This window comes from Metopolophium dirhodum, chromosome 4, assembly GCF_019925205.1.
Source record: "Metopolophium dirhodum isolate CAU chromosome 4, ASM1992520v1, whole genome shotgun sequence".
Lineage (NCBI taxonomy): Eukaryota > Metazoa > Arthropoda > Insecta > Hemiptera > Aphididae > Metopolophium > Metopolophium dirhodum.
The window spans coordinates 16,393,606-16,414,938 of NC_083563.1; the positions used below are offsets into that span (position 1 = coordinate 16,393,606).

At 27.3% G+C, this 21,333-nt stretch overlaps 1 protein-coding gene across 2 annotated transcripts in view; it reads right to left on the minus strand.

Annotated features, from left to right (window-relative positions):
• The window catches only part of LOC132943519 (putative phosphatidate phosphatase), a 30,919-nt gene extending 9,882 nt beyond the window's left edge, over positions 1–21,037 (minus strand). Inside the window, exon 1 of one of the 2 annotated variants that reach the window (XM_061012548.1) lies at positions 8,395–8,840. In XM_061012548.1, the coding sequence (XP_060868531.1) occupies positions 8,395–8,473 (79 nt within the window). In that variant the 5' untranslated portion in view covers positions 8,474–8,840. Of the gene's footprint in view, positions 1–8,394; positions 8,841–20,670 lie in introns of those variants that run through there. The other variant, XM_061012549.1, reaches the window with a different exon arrangement.
• Between the last annotated feature and the right edge of the window lie 296 nt (positions 21,038–21,333).

Below are 21,333 nucleotides of genomic sequence, written 5' to 3' on the forward strand. Positions count from 1 at the left end.
TGAATAAAATGATATAATATTATAGTAAATATAAGTACTTATATTTATTATCAAACATCCTACCATAGAAATAAGTCACAATAATTTACCTCTTCAAATATAAAATATGAGTACTTATAAAAATTTAAATCAATATTATGATTTTTTATTTTATAATTAATATTTATTTAACTGATTTAAAAGTACCTATACCTAGCCCTAGTGAGTTAAATATTTCTTACTTTCTTAACTGAATATCAAATTTCAATAGACTTAACTTGTAGTCTTTGGGGATGTTGGACACGTGCATCATATAACATATACATACAAATAGTCTGAGTACTATTGATTAACCAAGGGTTAACGTTTTTTAGTGTCACATGTAGAATTCACGTAATAAGTTTATAATGTATATATTATATAAATAAATCTAAAATTTTGTTTATTTGTATACCAACAAATTAATGAACTTTACACGTCTTATCATCATTACCTCATTACCTCATTACCCAGTAAAACAATAACATTGATAGTTCATATTATTATGCACAGTAGGAACTCGTTAAATGAATTATTATGTATTATGCAATACCCATTTGTTTTGAATAAATAATATTGTGCTAAAATTGACTCTACAATGAATTGTAATGATATTGCAACATTAAAAATACAATATACATTATCTGCCTTTAACATTTTTTAGTTTTTATATTAGGTATTTAACAACTCCGGTCGCCGGAGTAGCATACTAGTAATATAATGTTATATTTGTTCACAATAATATTGTTAAAAAAATACTTTACTAAATGTACATAATATAATACATAACTCTAGTTACGATTATAATTCCTAGTATCCTAATAGTGTTACATGTTACATGTTACGTAGTTACATGTTACTATTCCAAAGAAATGTTTATCGCTTTTCTAATTCTAATGGAATTCATCGTGATTTATTTCAATCGGTTAATTTTTTAATGCAGCGCAACAGCCTAGGTAATGTCCTTCTACACCTACTCATTTAATCGTCGGTCGTCAACACTTACCAAGTAAAGTAATTATAGTACGCGAGGCGAAAAGTGAGCCGCGATCGTTGCGCGTCAAGCGGTCATTTTTTCTGGTTTCAGGGGTTCTACGTTTGTGTGCAATGGAAACAGCTGGCGCGCATTTTAAAAACGGCAGGTGGTAATTTATTGTACAATTGATTGTATTTTGGAGACCAATTTATTTTCTTTTAGCAGTAGGGGGTAGTGCTGCAGCTGTTGCATACCACAATATTTTGTTAAGGTTTGGTTAGTCATTCGACATTCGAGATACGAGTTTACACGTGTTTTTATTCGTTTATTATCTACGTTTGTAATCATATTTCCCGCGTTCTTACATGGTTGGTTTTTAAAGTGCGCGCTTTTAAAGTTTGAATGTTAATAGTATTTTTAATTATTTCTTTAATAATTACTCGTATACAAAAATAGTTTTAAAATGGCATATCAAGACACACATTCTCAAACGAAGAAAGTTATTTTTCATGTTTATAATTATTTCAAAACATTGGCTGGTGACAAAGGTAAGCCAGAAATTAGTAATTTTTTTCGTCAAACTCGTGAAATGACTGCTGAAGCGTGTGGCGTAAGTCTTGCTTGTGTTAAACGAGTTTGTGCTGAAGGGAAAAAAATGACTGTGGGTGAAAATCAACTAGCTGCCGAACCTTCTTCATTTAAGTCTCCAAGGAAATCTTATAAACGTGCCAAACCTATGACCAACTTAGACGATTTTGACAATGAAGTTGTCAGAAGAACAGTTCATAGTTTTTATGATAATGGTCAGTATCCAACTAGTGCAAAAATATTGAGAGCGTTGCATGAAAAAATTAATTATTCGGGTTCACAATGGTCCGTGCGACATATTTTGCGTAGTTTAAATTTCAAATACAAAAAATGTAATGATGGGCGTAAATTTCTAATGGAAAGAAATGATATTATTTGTTCTCGGGTTAAGTTTTTGAGAAAAATGAACGAGTTCAGACGTAATAACGATACAAGGCCAATAGTTTACTTAGACGAAACATGGGTAAACCAAAATCATACGCGAGGACACATATGGCAAAACTCCGACAACACCGAAGGATTAAAAGTACCTATTGGAAAGGGCGGTCGGCTTATTGTGTGTCATGCTGGGTCACCTTCATTTGGTTTTGTCAAAAATTCAAAACTGGTTTTTCGTTGCAAGTCGGGATCGCAGGCAGACTATCATTCTCAAATGAACGCCACCATTTTTCAAAAATGGTTTATAGATATGTTGGGCAATTTAGAAGAACCTTGTATAATTGTAATGGACAATGCCTCATACCATTCTACCTTAACAGAAGAATATCCTAAGGCAAATACTCGAAAGGCAGATGTACAAAAATGGTTACAAGACAAATCTGTAGACTTTTCTCCAGTAGAGACATTAAGCGAACTACGGGAAAAAGTCAAATTGACGATTCCAAAAGAAAAAAAATATAAATTGGACGAAATTGCACTTCAAATGGGCCATGAAGTGGTAAGACTTCCTCCTTACCACTGCCAATATAACCCAATCGAATTAATCTGGGCGCAAGTTAAGGGTAAAGTCGCGGAAAAAAATAACACCTTCAAAATGGCAGATATAGAAGTGTTAGTAAATAGTGCTTTAGATGCAGTCACAGCAGAAGATTGGGCAAAATGTGGCGACCACTGCGATAAAATTCAAGAAGACGATTTGGTGAAAGAAGGATTAAGAGATGAAATTTTGGAGCCTATTATAATGACAATTAATCCCGGCGACAGTTCTACTGACGAAGACGATGATGAAGACGATATGATTAATTAAAAAAAAATGTATTATAATATGTATTAATCGTGTTATTTGTATTTTATGTATTACTTGTGTTATTTGTATTTTATTTTTATTTTTTATTATAATTTATTAAAAAAATCTACATTACGTCGTTTGAAATTACTTTATAGGCGGGAAAACAGTAAGAATAGGCGGAGTAACCCTGACGAAAAATAGCCGCTTGGCGCGCGACGATCGCGGCTCACTTTTCGCCTCGCGTACTATAGTAAATATAATCAACTGTAAATTACGTATAGTTTATGGTACAATATTCAATTCGATTAGCATATCTAAAGCTTAAACGCACCAGTTGGCAGTTGCATACGGTGACCTTTAGGTCATAGATTAGATAGGTAATACCACTTCGTCATCGGCGTCTGATTCGTCTTCTAACGATGGCAAAAACGTATCACCAATCAAGATTGTAAACAATAAAATCATAAGTAAAAACTAATAATAGACATTCATACATATCCTACCCATGCGAAATGCAAATGCGTATTAGACAATATTAAAACAAAGTTATTTGCAACTAATCCATCTTACCACACCAATTAATTTTTAAATCTTCTATAAAAAAAATCATTATAGCTTTAATTTTTGAGACTCATCATCACACTAGTCTATACACGTGTATAAAGTTTATTCATTCACCATTCCAGGTTACAAAACAAATTATAGAAATCCAGATAACTTTTCCCACAGTTAGGTGACTATTATAATTAAATCTTCTTTAACAACGTTAAACAGTTGTATTTATGCAACCAATTAAGAGGATGCTACCCATGCATTAGTTGTCTCCGTCTTACACAAGTACGTTTTAATTCAATAGTTTCAATAGTGTGCAGTTATTTTTGATATTATAGTGATTTGACCTATTATTAGTTTTTTAGATAATAACATTATCTGTGCTTAAGCGTTGGCTTTTATTCGCTATTTTAATTTTCAAGCGAGATATGAGCATTTTTAATTTTTGTAATTCACATACCCATATCTTGCTTGAGAATAGAAATTTTTAAAAATCTCCAGCGCTTAAGCACAGATAATGTTCTTACTTAAAAGTTTTATAATAGGTTAATTCGCTCTATATCAAAACTAACAACACACTATTGAAACTAGTGAACGACAATTTGCTATGTCGTGCGTGTGTAAGGCGGAGACAACAAATGTATGGGTAGCGTCCTCTTAATGCACACTTTTTATAATCAGCTGTCATAAAATTATTGTTAAATTTTAAATAATATACCTACCTATTACAATTATTATAGCATCTGTATACTGTTCCTCCCTGTAGACATTCTGTCCCTACGTTCAATTACGATCGTTTCTTTCCCACTCGTGATCACAGTTTCATACTTTCATCAGATAGAGATTATACGCCAAAAATACACAACGGGGGTAGATATTACTCAAATATTCAAAGAGGTAATACTATATCAAATTATAAACAACAATAATTTAGTAACAAATTCGTCAGAAATGCCATCGTACTGGCCAAGTAAGCGCTCAGACATTACAGAAATCTTCATACCTAAAATTCTTAACCATATACATTTTACACCAACAAATGCATAACCTTTTAAATCAACGTTCAGACCACTCTCTAGAATTATGAACACTAAATATCCAACCTAAAAAAATATCTATGTTAAAAAATATTGCTTAACAATCAATTTGGTTTCCGGGAACGACACTTGACTATATTTATCTGCAGATCCATTTCCTCGTTGATCTCATAATATATCGCTTAGTTTGCGTAAAAAAATATAAAGGACAGTTTTTTTAGACGTTTTTCAATCATTTGATTGTGTCTGGTCTGTTACTCAAACATCGTTACATCCATTATATATTTTATTTTTTAAAATCTCTACGATCGGCATTTTGCAACCATATTTGGTAACAATATTTTTCAGCACATATTATGTTAAATACAAGCTGGCATCCCTCAAGCAGCTATTTCTTTCCAGCTACTCTTCAATATATTTACTTCAGCCCAACTCATTCACCACCATCAGCAAGATGGCTGATTATGCGGACGATAAAGCAATCATATTCATTCACCAAGACTCAGCCATCTCGTCATAAAATGTACAAACTCACATTCACAAAACGAAGTGGTACGCAAAATAGCAGGTTAAAATGAATAAAAGTGTATATCCACGTTACCTTAACATTAGTCCTTAAGTAATAAAAACCCCCTTATAATTGATACCAAAACAAAATACGTTGGCTTAAAAAATAGAATATTTCTTAATAATAAAAAAAAATATTTATGTTTAGTAAATATTAAAATGTAGTTATATGACGATGCATATTTTTAAGTTTTAAATTTAAATTTTTAACTATATACATTATTTTATTTATATATTTATTGTAACGACAAAAATGTACAATTTCATATAAGTATATATACATACAACAGTTGTAAACTCATCCTAAAATAATACATTAATACCACGTATTGCAATAATGATACAGAGAATATTTTTACCTGTATAACAATTATATATTTATTTAATATCACATAATTTGTTTCTGATAAGTGATAAACTAATAACTAATACATTTGACGAAATTAATTAAAATAATAATTGTTAACAAATTACCCAACAAAGATGAATTTAAATCATAATAATATATTATAAAAATGCAGATTTTATCACGTTTCCAACATGTTAATGAAATGTTTATATTAAAATATTACTGTACGAGTTATTAATCACCATACTTAGGTATATTAGTATTTGGTTTATAATTAGAAATAAAACTTTTTGAAATTAATAAAAATACACAAATTATCACATCTATAGTATTTTGTAGGTAGTTACTAGTAGGTTATTCATGTACTAAATAGGTATATGAATATAACTATCAGTTGAATCTGTGCGAAGTTGAATAATGGATATCTATTATATTATATATTTTAGATATAGGTTTTACAATGATGTTATTCTGTTTTTATTGTTAGTCAACTACCTTTTGTGTAGTAGAATTATACCAATTTTTAAAGTTTCATATTGTAGACATTTCATAGATTCAAGATTAGGAATACAATACACAATTCGGTACTTTGACCTTTTACATCAATATTAAATTATTTTACACGCTACTTACAATGGTTTCATGTTTACAAACCTTAGTCAAATAAATAATAATAGGTACCTAAGTACATAATATATTACAACTATTTTTATTTTTTAAATATCATGTAGGCATTTTAACTTGAATTTAGATTTAACCCAAAATTACATAAATAGTTTTTGAACCATATTGCATAATGGAATGATTCAGTTATGGGGTGACTCGGGTGACCCAGCGAGCAGCGTTCCAACATCTCAGCACATCTCCACATCACTCCACTGAATCACCAACACAACGGTTTTGGTCATAAATCATAATCTATAATCAACGATACGTATGCTTCATAGTTTATTATGAATAAAGCCTAATTTTTCTCGTGCTCATATAATTTGACACTATAATATGTAGTCTGATGTAGATTGTAATTTGTAATAAAACTCCACAAGTCTTTAAGTTAGGTACATTATCGTTATTATTTATTTCTATAATGATATAAATATTTTTTTATAGTTAATATACCCAACATGAACAATTTAAAAATATTTTAATAAATATAACATAATATATGCATTATGAAAATAAAAAATAATTTAATTTTAGTATACCATTTTAAAGCCTCTAAAATGTTGCCTTCCCAAAAAAAACCCCTTACAATTTTTAAATATTTGATATTATTTGACAAATTAGTTATTCTTTAAGCTTTTATAAAATTAATTTACAAATTTATTGACATTTTTTAATACATTTTTTATCTACCCATCCTATTGTACAAGTATTGACACTTTACACTAATCTAAATTTCAATAAAATACCCAATATGTTTTGCATTCATAGAATTATAGAAGTACATTTTATACAAATAACAAATGAGTTGGTTAATACCTAAGTAATAACATTTATTATTTTTATGGAAAAGATTAAAGTAGGGCTAATAATATTTTACCATTTAAGTATACTTAAACATTTAATTTTAACAACTAATATAAATTATTATGATAAAAATATCACGATTTTAGGTCTAAAAACTAAATAAACACTTATATTTATATAATAGACCCCTACAATAGTAATATCATTAGGATGACTCATATAATAAATAAATACATATTGTAAATCGTGTACTCACGTGTCTGTGTCTACACACCAAATAAATTGATTATTAGGTTGCCGGTAGGTATATTATATTAAATGATTGATTACAATATAATATAGACTATTGCCGGGTCGCATTAAAAATGTATTAATTTAATGATTCATTTAAATTTAATGGATCAAATATTAGTTACTATAAATCATGTTTAAGGGACCATTGGCTCACTATTGATTCATTAAAATATGTTTAATAATTGTTTATGTAACCCGGTATAAAATGGTTATTTATGTGAAAACTAATGATAACCGAGTGCAGTACATAATTATTTATGAAAACTAATAATACAAAATAGGTACCTATATTTCTATATTTTTATTAAAAATTTCGAAGGGAGAAATGTTTAGTCCTCTGATTTTTGTTATAACTTTAAGTAGAGTAAAGTCCGTATTCAGTATAAGTAGTAGGTACCAAAATATAGCTATTATACCTAAATATTATATAGTTATCACTCGTGAAGTTGAGTATTGTTTATATTATGGCCTTTGAGGGAATTGTTAAAATTTGCATAATATTGGCCTCCCTAATCTATTTTAATTTTTCGCCACTGACGTCGTTTAATAATTGTATCTTATACAGTTGTCAGTTATACTAAATCTAAACCATCAGTGGACTGGTGTTAATGGAATTAATTTTGACCTTATAATTAATAGGTGGCTGGTGAGACAATTAAGTATTAACCTAGATATTTTAAATAATTGTTACCTATCTTTGCAGGGTTCGTAATATTATACTGTTGTATTATATTTCATAGTAAAAAATATATCTTACATGACGTATTGACGTACCTATTTCCCCGCTTATGTTTTTTATAAATTAATATTTGATTTAAAAATACTTCAGAAAATGATTCATTAAGTAGATTTTCAATGCTCCCTATTTACTTGAAAATTACATAAAGTCTATCACTTGCAGAAATTAATTTAATATGCCAGTACGGCCGTAACTACTTAATTAAATTTTATTTTAACATTGTACCTATTATTATTATTTTATTATCCAGAGAAAATAAACGAGTGTATCAGACGTATCGTTCGCTACGACACTGTAGGTACAAGTTGGTAACACTACATTGAATTAGGTTCCAGCTTCTTCGATGGAAAGTGATACGAAAGTGGATACCAAAAGTAAACGTACCTACCACAGTTGTTACAGTAGGTACATGCTGTTGCCTGTATTACATATTTATAATATAAATAATATTATAATACAATATAATATATTATATTAATAATACTATACAGGAAACTTATAATACATTAATTCTATATGAGTTCTACTAAATACTTTAATTATGTTAAATAAGATCATCATAATATTATTACTTACATACATACGTTTTGATTTTTACGGAAATCAAACGTTGAAAGAGTTCTTTGCACAGCCACACGAATTGATTGCGTTCCATGTGGTATAACGACGATAATTTATGTAATATGAGAAAAACAAAAGTAGACGACAACCAAAAATGTATGATGTCACTATATAATATATAGTTTAATTTAAAATACACTCGTTATACCGTATTTTTTTTTTTAGTAATTAATTGAAAACAAGCGGCGGTAAACGGCAAAGGGATAGAGAAAATGAATAACTAGGAATAATTAATAACCTGTGGGGTTGTACAGGTAGGTATTGAGTTATTATTTAGGTATAGAGGTACCTTACACAACACGACTATACTATTATGATGCCGGCACAGTTTTCAAACACGTCACAGATCTGAGACTAACTGTTTATACGTGTCGAATACCGCCGTCGTTGATCTCCCCGACTAACACAGAATTACGTGACTATATAATATAATTTATACTACCAGCTATACGTGCATTACATTACGTTGCGAACGAAACGCCATAATATTAGGTAGGTAGCACCACACAAACGTATATTATATGATATTATTATTATCATCTGGTCGGCAGAGTCCGCGAGAGACATAAATTAACGTATTCGTGTCTAAAATTGAAAACAATGATAATATGACATATATAGGTATTGTACAACAGCGCTTAATCAAGGTCATTAGACAGGCGAGGCGTGGATTTATATTGTATATTAAAATGTAGGTACGTAGTACGCCGCCGCCAGTGTTGAATCCAGGTAAACTTCAGGGGGGCATTTCCCCCCTCCGACAATAATACATCATTTAAAAAAATGTACCTATTTGTTAAATGTACAATACTCGTTACGATTACCGCACCTAATGGTGTTCACTAAAATACACAGTTTTTATACCGTATAGAGGTACTATACTACTATATCTACTGACTTTCCCAACCAAAACAAGAGTGAGCCCCCCACCTCCCAGTAAAATTGTCTGTATTCAACACTGGCTGCCGCACTTATCGAAAATCACAATGCGATAGAGTTTTTTTATTTATTAAATCTCTGCGGGTACTGGATACTGGGTAGTACTGTAGTTGCGATACCGAATAATAATGTTTAGCCTATTTCACCAAAACGTCATTAACATAGCAATAACATACAGCCATCATATCAGTATAAATTATTTTGGTTGCATAGATTATTTAATATTTGAATATAAAACCCCGCGAAACCACCGCGGCCGACTGCAATATGACATTATTATTTATTATATTTTATGGATGATAAATTACATATTTCGCATGATTCGCTTATAAACATAAAATCGAATAGGTTAGGTATTCACTTAAAAAAACAAAAACATAGGTACGTTTAAAAAACAAATAAATATGCAAATATTAGCTTTATTTTAAATCTTGGATTTTAATGATTTTACATTGAAAATTATGCGAAATTTAAAAATGTAACTCTATTAGGTTTTATATTAAAATATTAAAAAGATTTTATAATCTTCAAATCTACTATATCAATTTGCATTATAGATACGTAGTAGTTATAGTAGGTAGGTATCTACCTAATTCCAATTTCTAGGTACACATATTATTATTGTTGGTCATGACTCATGAATTGTTCATTAAACGACCACAAGAATACAATTTTAAATCAATGTTTTTAATTACCTGTCTTCGACGTTTTTAATCTATATATATTTTTATAACTATTAAAATGTTTATCTCATCATCAAATAAGCGTTGAAAAATTTCAAAACCAACAAATAAACCCTTTTAAATAACAAATCCAAAAATGTATGCACTAAAATGTTGTTATGTTTCATTCGTTCAGTGAAAAATGCATTTATAGATTACTTAGTAACAAATTTAATATGCCAAAAATAAAAAAAATACATGGAATATCAACTAGGTATGTACCTAAGTTTAAGCAATGCATAATTATGTATATTTACTTCAACGTTATAATAATATAATATTATACTTTATACTCAAATAGTCAAATGTCAATACTATATAAACATTAGCTTACATAAAAAATTGTTTGTTGGTATTGAAAATTATAAAAAAATGTATGCAGGTAAATGTTAAATGCGGTGCAGAAAAATTAAATATTTTTCAAATATTTTATATATACCTATTACCTACTGCGCATATTATATTTGTCTGTTTCCTATTATTCAAGGTTGTAGCTAAAATTGTTTTTTAAAAGGCTTCTTAAATTGTCTTTCTATTATAATCAAAACAAATATTATACTTCCTTGCATCTATAGTATAGTCTTTAAATATATATATAAAACGGCGAGAGAAATCGATAATGTAGTGTCGACCGATATGCCTTTGCCCTTTGGTGAGATACCTACCTACCTAACTTAACTTATACATATTATAAATGTATAATGAATATTCATTATTCATTAATATATTAACTTTTAAAACAATCTCCTTTCGTCTTTAAAACCATTGATATTCATTATATTTAAATAATTTTATTATAGGGTGTTATCACTGGGTACCTTCCCTAATCTTATTATCATATCATTCTTACTCGTCAAACATCAAACCTATTAATTATACTAAGATCATGTATAGATTGTAGATTACTTCAATAAAAATAAAAAAAAAAAATTTTAAAATTTTAGTGAGTACTTAGGTTTAAATAATAGTATTACTTAAAAGTTAATAGTATATTATTATAAAACATGTTGTGTATTGATATTAATCAAATTTATTTTTATTAAAATAACTGATAAGTAGTGTAAAAAGTGATGTATTATTATATTTTACAATAATATAATTTTTATTTTATTTTCTTCTCTATTATTTGTACCTATTTGTCACAGCTCGTCTTATTCACTTGTATATATTAAATATTTTAAAGCAAATATAAGTTTAATATATCAATATAACCTTATAACCTTCTTTTAAACAATAAAAACATTGGTGTAGGTAATAAAGATTTTAGATTGGGCAGACCATAAAATAATAAAAGTAAATATTTGTTACTGCCTTATGAAGCATGAAATTAGATAACACAAAATGCTTGTTTAACTTTGACACTTTGACATAATATTAAAATTAATTAAATGGAGAAATATAGGTAAATAGGTAATGATGACTGTTCTTAGAAATTCGCATTTAAAAATAGATACTGTCAGTAAACTGTAATATAAAATATTCATAATAATTTAAATATAAGCTACACAATAAGGTACAAAGTGTGAACATTGGAAATATTATTCTAAGTGTTTGGAATTAGATAGCTACATTTTTATTTCAATTTTTTTATTCAAACTTCAAAGACATATTATATGGTATACCTAAATAGGTACCTATTAAGAAGATGCTACCCATGCATTTGTTGTCACCATCTTGCACATGTTACACGTATAACATGGTAAATTTTCGTTCACTAGTTTCAATAGTGTGATGTTAATTTTGATATTGGATTGAATTAATCTATTATCAAATTTGTAGGTAAAAACATTATTTGTGCTTAAAGCGTCAGCTTTTTTTGTTGATATTTTAATTTTCAAGCAAGATAATATGAGCATTTTTAACATTTTTTTTATTAGCATTTCACATACCCATTTCTTGCTTGATAATTAAAATATCGAAACAATCGTCAACTTTTAAGCACAGATAATGTTCTTACCTATAAGTTTGATAATATGTCAATTCACTCTTATATCAAAACTAACAGCACACTATTGAAACTGGTGAACGAAAATTTGTTCTCGTATGTTTTTAAGACGGAGACAACAAACGAATTCGTGTATAGAGTCCTCTTAGTGAATTGGCACTTACTATTGGTCATTTGTTTTAGAGTTACAGAATAAATCGTGAATATTTTCGATTTGTTCGGTATTGCATTTATAACATATGTTCGTATTATCTTTATGATATTTTCCTGGAGCAATTTATATTGGTGTATACCTATTTAATTTGTGATATATTCACTGGTGTAAAATATGTAGATAATAAATTTAGGTAGCTTATAAAAATTGGCGCAATTGATGAACACCGTGAATATGATAATAATACAGGCGCGGATCTAGAACATATTTTTAAAATTTCAGCCTAAGTCTGATAAAAACAAAAATAAATAGATATAATAGAAAATTCACCAGTCTACGGGGGGGGGGGGGCATGTCCCCTCGGCCCTTCCCTTGGATCCGCGCCTGTAATAATATGACCCTATGCTTTCACTGAAATATGTATCGAATATTCGAATATCAAAGGTTAAGGTATACCTACTGTCTAGGCACATAATATAAACCAAATGAAAAATGGTAATGTATAGGTAAAGTCAATTCTCAATAATAAGGGTATACACATTTACATTGTAAAAATTATACCTAACTGGCATTAAGTATAGGTACGCATGGGAATTATTTTAAAGCAGCTGAACACTCGACATTACAATCAATTTTGGTGGTTTAGAAAATATTGTATTATATATAGGAAGTGTAAAGTTAGACAATGAAACCACATTTTTGCTCATTACCTATCTTATAAATAATATATTATCTATTTAAGTATTAGGTATAATATTTTTTTTGTTTCAAAACATTTTAACTTTCATAAGTTATGAAAAAAAAACTGTTAATTAAATACTAAATATATTTTAGAAATGTATAATAATATTAAAGATTATGTAAAAACAATTTGTTTTTAGAACAAGAAAATCAAGAAAGAAATGCATAAAAAAAATCGCTGTGTATAAAATATTACGTAAGTATAATATACATTATACGTGTCTACAATTTTTTTTTATTATTAATGTGCAACGGGTGACCTACACGCAGGGATTTATGAACTCATGTTCATGGACCAACATTGACTTTTGCTCGAGTCAATGTCAATGCCATGACGCCTCGTGCCCTCCAAGTTCATCACCCGCGAGTAATGTCACATGTTATATATACGACGTATGCGTATTATTTTAACTGCTGCCATAGCCGCTGTGTATTAAAGTAATAAATTCCGTCAATGACAAGAGGGTATATTAATTTTATTATTATTTCATTATTCTCAAATCGAATAACTACAGACGAGCAACGCCCACCACCACTAAAGGAAATGCTGTAAAATTGATAAAAGTTTGAAAACTAATAAAACGACGTTAATCATGCTTATACCTGTACGAAAAACATTGTATACACTATTTTGAATGGACAATTGAATTTAAATATAATATTTTAAAAATTATAATAGTACATAATATTAGAATTCAAAAAAGAAATGTTCAAACTTTGATATTTAATTACTGAAGACGATAAGCAATAAGCATCTTATAATATAGTAGGTAAATAATTCATAGCTAAAAATTATAAATGTAATACTATTAAAAAAAATAAATATTATATGACAAGTTTATAAATATATGTATTATGTACCTATCTACCCACTATATTATAGTTTAGCAATTATACAAAGCAAAAGATAAAAAAAAATCTGTCTATAAAGATAGGTGTTAAAAAATTTATTTTTATTTTTATTCAAACATTTTAAATAATATATACGATGAATAATAGTTATTGAAAAATAAATTGTATAATAATAAACATATTTTTAAAAACTATTAAGAAGCAAATATTATCTAAGTGCTATACATAATTAAACATTTAGACTTGATAATTAAATTTGAATTCAATCATTAATCAAACACACTAAAAATATATTTTTTTAGATTTTTATGATCGCATATCATTGATCAACAATAAATATGGTAACTATATATAATAAATCATATTTTACACATTCGCTATTACTTCTCGGACATAATACGCAATACAAATCACATGTAAAAATGTAATCTGTTTTAATTCTGACAAGTCTCTTATACACATTTGTCATTGAGAGTTTATACGTTTACTATAATATTAAGAAACATCATGAGAAATTCATCGCAAATACCATATCAAGATTGAAAAAATGGCATTTAATTCCCCGACTTTATAGTCAATAAAATGACTTATGAATATTGAATTAGGTAATTATTAAATTTTTATCATAGGTACCATTGTAATCAATTAATACCTATGATTAAGGACTGGGCACGCCTTATTATTTGACTAATATATTATGAAAATTCAGTTACTTTTCAACCAATTATAAAAAATTATCGTATTGATCTTTCTAATAATTTATATAAAAATGAATACAATTTTTTATAACGGATCACTCATGAAGCAAAGGATTGCAGAGTGCAGGTGTCAATATTTCATAAGCTGTTGCGGTAGTTGTGGTACCTGGTTTTATGGAAACGAAATAGTAATAGTTATAGGTTACTATTATTTTAAATTTTAGTATGTTATATTATAGTCAATAATATCCATAAAAGATTAAAAATTAAAAATTGAATGGGAACGATGATTAGTTGTTCTGAATATCTGAACTGTTACTAATTAATTGTTTTGGATTAACTGTTAATTGTTACTTACTTGTTATATCATACAAAATAAATAGTTGAAGCATGGAATTTATTTTTATTTCGATGGTACCCCATCTTCAAAATAGATTTGAGAACAATCTAAAAACAGTAAGCTTTAAAATTTTGGGCTAAATGCCAATGTAAATAAAAGATTACTATAGTAGTATAATAGTACTATAGTGTCTAATGCCTAATATATTTCACGATCTGTCAAATTAACGCTAATATTTATAAGTTTATTCTTAAAATACTTGACTTATTAATCCTTTTGTTTAATCATACTCAAAATTCCATTAAAGTATATTTAACCATTAACAGTATTCTTTAAACATAATTTTTAAACATGATCAATTTTATACAAAGCACATAGGTATATAAAATTAGAAACAAAATAAACAATATACATTTATTTATAATACAAGTATACAATGATTAATCATCGAATTTGAAAAATAACTTTTATAGCGATTCCGGTTAAATCGACGATTGCTGAGATGTCTTAAAAAGTATTTATTACAGGTTATCGGTAGATGTTCTTAAAACTTTAAGAAACTTCGGGGAATTTTAAAAATTACTTCTTAAAAGAATTTGGCAACCACCCAATCTTAAATTCTTACATACAAATATACAATTCGGAAGCTATAATTAGTATAGTACATGGTATATTTATCATAAATAAATCAAATAATCGTAAATCAAACTATTCTATACAAAAAACTTTGATTTTACGATTGTAGCCAATTTCTAATACTGTAGATTTTAGAATATTCAAATGATAGATCTCAAATGTTCAAATGAAACGAATAATTAAAAAACTAATTGTTTACCACTTTGCCAACACGGCGGTGAGACATATATAGTATAACATATTATTATACAAAATAGTTATGAACCAATGTACCATACGCGTGTAGAACTTTTAAATATCATTTAATTAATTGCCATGACAGTGTCTCACATTTACAACTGTATATTTTATTTTGATTTTTTAATATATTTTATCATTAATTAATCATTTGCAGATAAATTGCTTTGTCTTGCGCAAATATTTTTTGGTTTTAGTTAAAATAGTTTATATTTGTCTAAATTGTATTACTTCGTAAAATGTCTATTATTACCGTAAAATGATGATTCTTTGTAATAATTTGTCAAAGAAAATAACATATCATGATAATTATTATTATCATAATATTTATCAGTTAAAAGTTAATTGTATTCCGTTAATCGGATTATTATTTTTTTTTTCATATTTTTATGTAAATTGTTTTAACTTCTATTTACTGTTTTTTGATTCTGTACATTTCATAGTAGAAGTTCAATATTTTTTAATACGATACATTTTAACAGTTGAAATTTATTTTAGTGTAATAACGATATGTATTTATCATTATATATTTATATATATATATATATATCCATAGGTACGTAATTTTTCTCTTCTAGACTCGTATACAATCTACGGGTAGGTAGGGTGATAATTCAAATTTACATAATATTATGGACAATATTACTTCTATTGTGGAAATGTGGCTAGATTTTGATATTTATGGCCATGACCGTACTCCAGTTATTTTTAGCCACCATTGTTGTCATTATGCAGTGTATTGTAATCGTATTGTCAAACGATGCCTACATACATCTATATTATATACGTAGGTATATAACTTATGTGCGACATAACGAGAAAAATGAAGCTGAACTAGACGAAAATCTTATTCCTATTGTTATGGTTATTTTGAGAGCTGTTCATACGTATAAAAAAAATATTACAATAGAATACAAAGTAAACATTATATAATCGTATATAATATTTGTAAGTGTATCAAAATGAAATAATTTTCATTTGCTATTATTATAAGGGACTTAAAAATCTCTTTATTATCGCATTAGATCTTCAGTTTAACAATACACGCACAGGCAATATATTATAAATGATAATACGTCGAAATGTCCATTCTATAGTACATAGTTATTTTTTTTATCTAACCGTTGTCCGTGGTGTTTATTCACTTTTCGATGCTCATAAATTAACTAACAATATAGATACTTACAACTTAAGTACCTATACATAAAAATAAACACACGCCAAGCTTGTTTTTTGTACGATAATTACCTATATAATATTATAGATACTATCAAATGAATATCGTTAAAAGTCAGTTAATTAAGTCTTAATTGACGTGCAGCTGTATTAACAATTTCATATCTTATCCTATGCGGCTATGCTGTCATTTTTCGATAGGTATTTACTATACAGGTCATAATATCTATAATATTATGGCAGATATATACCATACATATAGACACACCGAATAAATTACTCACCAGCGTAGAATAGTTACGAGAATGACTTTGATCATCTAGTTATACATCAATATAATTTACCCATGCGGCATATAAATGCCTATTACATATATTTTGAAAGTTGAATATTATTATATTAAAACAATACTTCCAACATATTTATAATTAGTGATTACACCTACTCATATTCATAAATACATTGATCTTTAATCTTTAATCACTACGATGTACGAATTAAAATTGTAAGGCATTAGGCTATTATTAATAGGTAGGTACTAATAATAGCAGTAATACGTACTTAAAATAAACTTGATTATAGTAATAAAATATATTTTGTTTTGCAGGTGGTTTTATCTTCGTCCGTCTGCATAAATTTAATCCACAATTATTATGTCCGTAAAACTATACTATATAGTACCTATATACAAGTCAATTGTATTAAATAACATTCCTATGCATTTATATTTTATAACAATATATAAACGAATGAAATTAACCATTGTATTATTAGTTATTAGTTATTTCTCATTGGACATTGAAATTGATGATTAGTCATGTTATAATATATTAAAGTTCATGAGTCTCAGCTCTCAGCCCCTCGGGATCGTCTCAATATACACAGATCTATAAATCTATTGTTTTTCCTGTACAATAGACCATGATATCCGGTCAATATATTATATAGTATATAATACTATATATACACATAATATAATATTTTATAGCACTATAACAGTAATTATTATTTCAATTCGACACTACCAATTACACGTCATAATATGTTGGTTTACTAGCATGACCCTTTGCTTTTCCGGGATAGGTTTTACCTTACTTCCTTTTCATACACGTAAGCGACGTCACATGCACTACGTCATGAATATACCTATTAAAATCATTTAAAATGCAGGAAGTTCATTGTTGACGTAGTGCATTATCAACGTCACTATTAAAATGTTGCACTATTTAAATCAGCGTAGAAAATCGCATACGGGAATCATTTTTTAATTAATCTATATTGTACTTTTTAAAAAATACTTCTAAAAAAATAAAAGAATGAAACATTATTGCAATATATATTATAATCAAAAACCCAGTATTAAAATTGTTTCGTACTAAAAACAATTAATACGTAGGTAAAATTATATTTAGGCACTACGCTTACTATTTTGTAACGTAAATAAATATTTATTTTTGTAATCTAATAACTTTAGCAGTTAAACATGTAACATGAATGAAAAAATAATAAAAAATATTACAATTTAACTGAATATTTTAACTGAACCTGAATACTATTACCAAAACTAATTTTATTGTTGGGACATTGCCAATAGAAATAAATAAATAAATTACATCTTTTCTTTCTCTTCTTTTTTTTTTTATTTTGCAAACGAAATCAATACAATCGCACATCGTCTTCCAACACTTCAAGGGTTGTTGCCCTTTCGTCTTTGGCCTATAAACTTATGAACGAATTCGAAACAAAAAGTTTATAGGTAGATACATTTAATATTGAAATTATATTATATAAATATATATTATACATTATATTTGAAACAACGAATACCTATAATGTAAATATAAGTTAGATAAAATCTTAGTAACAATTTATTAACTCAATAACGTTTGAACAGCGCCCACATTGTCCATGTATATTTTTATTTAATTTTCTTGTTTAAGCTTATAAAACAAAATATGTATTAGAAATTAAATGTTTTAATATGAAATTTAGTTGTTAAGTCATTTCAATTTAGTTTATATGAATTATGACTTTACAATATCGATATACCTACAATTATATTTTGAATTATGTACCTTTATTTTGTCTTTATCTATCACAGTCCCAAACTTTAGACTTTTTAGTAATCATTTTTGAAATTAAGTACTAGCTATTATTACAGAGATAAGTATACTGTATAGGTAGGTATATTTAATATGTAGGTACTTCTTGCACTCTTGTAGTTTATCAACTATATATTGTATATGGGATATTATATAGTTCATTATGGACAATAGTGTACTGGATTTGATAAATTGAAGGATTAAACTGTAAACGTTTTTATAGTATATTGTAATAACATTAAATGTTTAATTTAACAAATTTTGTTCTAAATAAAATTGATTATTTCAAAACAATTAATCCTAAATGTGTAAAACTGAACTACTTAAGTCACGCCTGTTTTGCCTTTTAAAAACACTATTAATTATAATACATAGGTACCTATTGCCATAATTTGTTATGGGGGGGGGAGGGGGTGAATTGTTAATAGTCACGCTCTGTTCAGGTAAAACTATCTAGACATGCGTGTTCAACAACATTTTTTTATGAGTTTTTACTTTTAAAACTTATCAACTTAGATTTATGTACGACTCAAAATAAAATTGTTCATCTCAATAATACGAGTGCATCGTTATCCTATTGTTGGAAATAACTTATAACTTATTAGACGTTTTTATAAAAACATATTTTTTAACAAATATATTTTGAAATATACTCAAAGTCCGACATTTTCATGAAATATTAATAAAAAAAAACAAGTAAAATGCAACTTTATTTAAAATAATATGCATATTTATGTAAAAACGTCAAAAAAAATGCGAAAATATGCAAACTAAAATTTCATTTTTGAACTCGTTAGCTTGTGATTCTAATTTGAAGCTCATCCAGCAACTGTTTGATGCATTCAGTAAAAACATGCAAATTTATGAATTTCCGGGCCCTACTAATAAGTATTACTGTATTAGGTTTAGGTATACCTATTTAACTTATTGAATATCGTGGTAAAATATGAAAAATAAAACCGCCATCAAAGTGTTATATCAAACTAAATATAATATATTTTTAAACTTTAATAAATACAGAACATAATTATAGACTATTGAACAATGATGTTAATATTAGTATAAAATATAAAAGTTTTAATTTGTGAGGTCGTAGCTTAGCATGTTTTTCACGGCCATACAACCTTGACAAAGAAAAACTAATCAATTGTTTATACTTTTAAATACAACTATCATAACAACTTAAATGTACTAAGTGTTTTAAAATAATATGAACGGTCAATAAGATTTCAAATTTAATAATAGGTGGTAGGTACTTATAGTGTAATTACAGCCTAAGTTTTGAATTATATTTATTAATTATTATTATAGAAAATTCTGAAACTAATTGGATTTAAAAGTTTTTGTTTTTGTGATTTTTAAAATTAAAATGTATGCGTAGCATATTTTATAAAGCATATTTCAAAACGTATAATTGTTGTCAAGTTGAAAAATGGTAATTTATGTAATTTTTAACGAATTATGTTTTTGTTAACTTAGGTAGGTATATTCAAGACAAATACGCATTTAAAATGTATAATAAAAAGAAATAAGAAAATTATGTTTAAATAAAGTAAGTCTAGTGTCTGCCTATACTATATAGTAAGGTATGAAAAAATGCATCATAATTTTTATATTTTAATGTGAAGAATACAATCTATTATTTTTGTTATCAAATATGATAATAAACAACAAATAAGTTTTACTTACCCAGCACTAGTAGTACGAAATCGAGAAACAATATCCAATGCTTTTGGTTGAACATTTTAATAATTTAAGGACTTGAAAATTTTAAACTTAGTGAAATTTAATATTGTGAAAACGTACTAAAATAACACCTAATAAATATTACTTTAAATATAAAATAATTCACCGTCCAATTATTGTATTTTACAAGCTAAATTTTAGCACCACGTGATAGCGTGAATCCAAAAGGCACGAACCCGCTGGTCTGACGACAGTTCGATTCAATGGTTCCCCAGAGAATGGCACACGCTTGATGTTACGTAGTTTACCTACTACTTACTATACGTCTATACTGGAGTAATACCATATACCGACAACCAACCGCGGCGCGAGTACACATCATTATAACATACAATATAATTTTTCTAAACGATAATGTTCGTTTCGTTATCATGGTTTATTTTTATTGTAGCATTTTTTTTTGCAGCAAACATGTGTTTCTATCAAGTATGACAATTATTACTATCAACTGTATATGGCATGTTAATTATGAATAACAGTTAGCAATAAAAAATAATAACAATTAATTAATATACATATTATAACTTTATATTGTTATTAAGATTTAATAGGTACTCTAATAATGAATAACTGTTTATTTTTATATTAAACATTTACACTAATCAG